The sequence below is a fragment of the Octopus bimaculoides genome, chromosome 22, assembly GCF_001194135.2.
Source record: "Octopus bimaculoides isolate UCB-OBI-ISO-001 chromosome 22, ASM119413v2, whole genome shotgun sequence".
NCBI classification, from domain to species: Eukaryota; Metazoa; Mollusca; class Cephalopoda; order Octopoda; family Octopodidae; genus Octopus; species Octopus bimaculoides.
Window position 1 is genome coordinate 13,593,044 of NC_069002.1, and position 3,360 is coordinate 13,596,403.

General features: G+C 37.5%; 1 protein-coding gene across 1 annotated transcript in view; it reads right to left on the minus strand.

Moving 5' to 3' along the window:
- Nucleotides 1–3,354, minus strand: part of LOC128250507 (uncharacterized) — an 18,559-nt gene extending 15,205 nt beyond the window's left edge. The window contains exons 1-2 of the mRNA XM_052975652.1: nt 3,066–3,354; nt 2,784–2,952 (exon numbers count right to left, since the gene is read on the minus strand). Of these exons, the coding sequence (XP_052831612.1) occupies nt 2,784–2,952; nt 3,066–3,252 (356 nt within the window). The 5' untranslated portion in view covers nt 3,253–3,354. The remainder of the gene's footprint in view (nt 1–2,783; nt 2,953–3,065) is intronic.
- Nucleotides 3,355–3,360: the final 6 nt, after the last annotated feature.

A 3,360-nucleotide genomic window follows, 5' to 3' on the forward strand; every position in this document is an offset into this window, starting at 1 on the left:
AATTGCTAAAAGCAACAGTAACATCCACCCCTAGGGGTCAGCCACACTTAAGTGGCAATATACTACACTTTATCGTGCAGTTACTGTTAATACTTCATTTAGAGAATTAACATTAATTGTTTTAACTTATCCATATATGGTGTTTTCTTTTACTGTGCAATTAATTCCTCTACTTGTTAGCTGTACAAAAGAATTTTTGGAATGCTATCATCTTTCACTTGAACAACATGTCCTATCCATCTAAATTCTCACCAGCATGCTTTTGATATTGCAGACATTATATTTTTCTAAGATTTTGACATTCAGTATCTCATCTTGCCCTTTTATGCTGTAGATATTGTGCAAACAGCACATGTAAAAGGTTTCAAGTTTCTTTATATGTCTGTAGTAGGGAGTGCATACTTCTATCTCATATAAAGTGTGCTCAAAATACAAGATATGTATACACTAATTTTAGTTTTCAAATTGACACCATGTTCATCCCACAATTGATAGTAAAGTTTTCCAAAAGCCCGAGATAGTCTAACACTGATTTTGTCATCAAGAATACTCCTAAAGTTTACTGTATAGTAGTAGTAGTAGTAGTAGTAGTAGTAGTAGTAGTAGTAGTAGTAGTAGCAGCAGTAGCAGTAGTCCTTTCTACTATAGGCCAAGCCCTGAAATTTTTGGGGAGGTACTTATTTTAACAACAACAACAACAACAACAACAACAGCAGCAGCAACAGCAACAGCAACAACAACAACAACAACAAAGATTGCAACCCTTCATAAAGGTAAATAGACAATACGAAGAGTGCAATGCAATTTGTAATAGACTGTTTATTTAACAGTTTGAACAATATTTCTACAGATCGTCTGTCTTTTTCAAGTTCAAAATGTAAAATGAAAACAGCTGCAGAACACAGAAATTCAAAATATGAATGAAGAAATCCTGCATTCCTGTTTTGATAGAATGACACCATCAGGCACAATAGCAGTAGTTCAACAAAACTTGCTGAAATGTTATGGCAATAATAATAATAATAGAACGACCCCTGCCACGTGACAAGTGGTATGTGCTAGTCGTTATAAATACTGTGATGTCAAGTAGACCGGGGTGTCAGTCAGGTAGACAGTCGATAGATAGTTGTGTCTTACTTGTCTAACTATACTGCTATACTGGAATGGGTATTATAACAGTCCGACAGAGGATTACAATAGTGGCGACAAGGAACTAATAAACTCATGAAGATTAAACAAACTCTGAAGGAGTTATGAAACTCACAATAGTTTTTTGTGTGAATTTTATGCTATACAAAATCGTAAAATTATGGAAGATTTGTTGGCTGGTTTGATCAAGTTCAAAAACAGCAACAACAACAACAATTATTATTACAGCAACAAATGCAACAGTCAATGAATAGTAAGTCATCAAAAAATGCTGACAAGATGTTCTCACCAGATTATGTTACCAACTCAATAACGGAATTTAAGTATGAACCAGACAAAAGAGTTACCTTCAAGGCATACAACAGAAAATACAAACAGATCTTCAATAAAGAGTGCAAAGATTAGGATGACGATATGAAAATGCGTCTAATCTTAAGAAAACTGGCTGTAGCAATTACATACTCCCCAAAAAAACCTTCTGACATAAACTTTAAAAATACAATAGACATATTGTGTAAAATTTTTAGCAAGAAAATCTTGTTGTTCAATTCATGCTGGAAATGTTTGAACTTAGAAAAGAACAATAAGGAGGACTACATCACATATGCTGGCAGAGTTAACAGAGTTAACAGTTCAAACTGGACAAATTAATGCCAGGAGACCTTTGGAAATGTGCTGTGCGTGAGAAGACCCGGCAAGCCAAGTAAGATCGTTGCCAGTGCCCCTGGACTGGCTTGTGTGGGTGGCACATAAAAGACACCATTTCGAGCGTGGCCATTTTCGTGCGGGTGACATGTAAAAGCACCCACTACACTCTCTGAGTGGTTGGCGTTAGGAAGGGCATCCAGCTGTAGAAACTCTGCCAAATTAGACTGGAGCCTGGTGTTGCCATCCGGTTTCACCAGTCCTCAGTCAAATCGTCCAACCCATGCTAGCATGGAAAGCGGACGTTAAACGATGATGATGATGATGATGATGATGTTCAAGTGCCTGTATTTACTCAGGGAAAAGACACAGAAGTAAGAATAAGAATTCTTGCTAAGCTGGAACAAAATCAACCCGTAACCTTACAAGTGTCAGAAGAGTGTGAAAGAATAGTAAATTTAAGGCATGATGCAGAGAAAATTGAGCATAAAGATTGTTCCCAAGTGAAACAAGTGTGAAACAGATAGAATAGAAATCAAGTGTGAACTAAAATGCAGAACAAACAGGTCAAAAAATCAAGAGACATATGGTTGTGATGCATGTGCCTTGTGTACCCTTATCAGATGGGTAGTCATGATGGGTATACTGGGCTTCATATATTTGTACCCCATTGTCACTTAGATGGCATGCACTGCTCTCTCACTCAATAATAATAATAATAATGGTTTCAAATTTTGGCACAGGGCCAGAAATTTATCCTCTACAATAGCTCTGAGCTATAGTAGAAGACACTTGCCCAAGGTGCTGCACAGTGGAACTGAAACTGAGACCACATGGTTGGTGAAGCAATCTTCCTAACCATGCTGCCACTCCCAAACCTCTTCTATTTATAAACCAGTCCTTTATTAAATTGACCCAACAAATTTACAATCTTTCAAGAATCATTTATTGAATATTCTGAATGGATGCCAGTTTTTAAAGAAACTTACCGATTAGGAGATGTTTTAATGAATGTTGGAATGGGATCTTTCTTTTTGGTATCTTGACTCATTGAGTGGGACATCGCAGTTGATCTTTTTGGTAAGCCCACAACAGATTTGGTTCCACCCTGTGCACTTTCAATGGAGAACTTCTTTGAGGCATTTCTTGTCTTCTTGCCTGAAGGAAATACATTGTATCATCAGCATCATCGTTGTCGTCACCACTACCACCACCACGACCACCAACAACAACAACGACAGCAACACTTGATAATGATAAAAACAACTTACAAAAAACCACATCCGAATTTCTTCGGAATTTCGAGGAAGACTGTGATATTATTCTGGATCTTCTGCTAGAGCTGTGAGGGTCACTCATTTGAGTGGCAGCATCCTCTGTCGATTCTATAGAACTGCTGCTTTCTGAAAGAGGTTCACTGGTGCTGACCATCTTTGATGCTGTGGTTGATCTTGCCATTTTGGGTTGCCACAATTTGGAACCTTCTTCTTCTTCATTTTCTTCTTCATTTGTCTGTTTCTCTTTCGCTTTCTGTTTTATAACAAAACTGTGTTGAGATTGAACTCC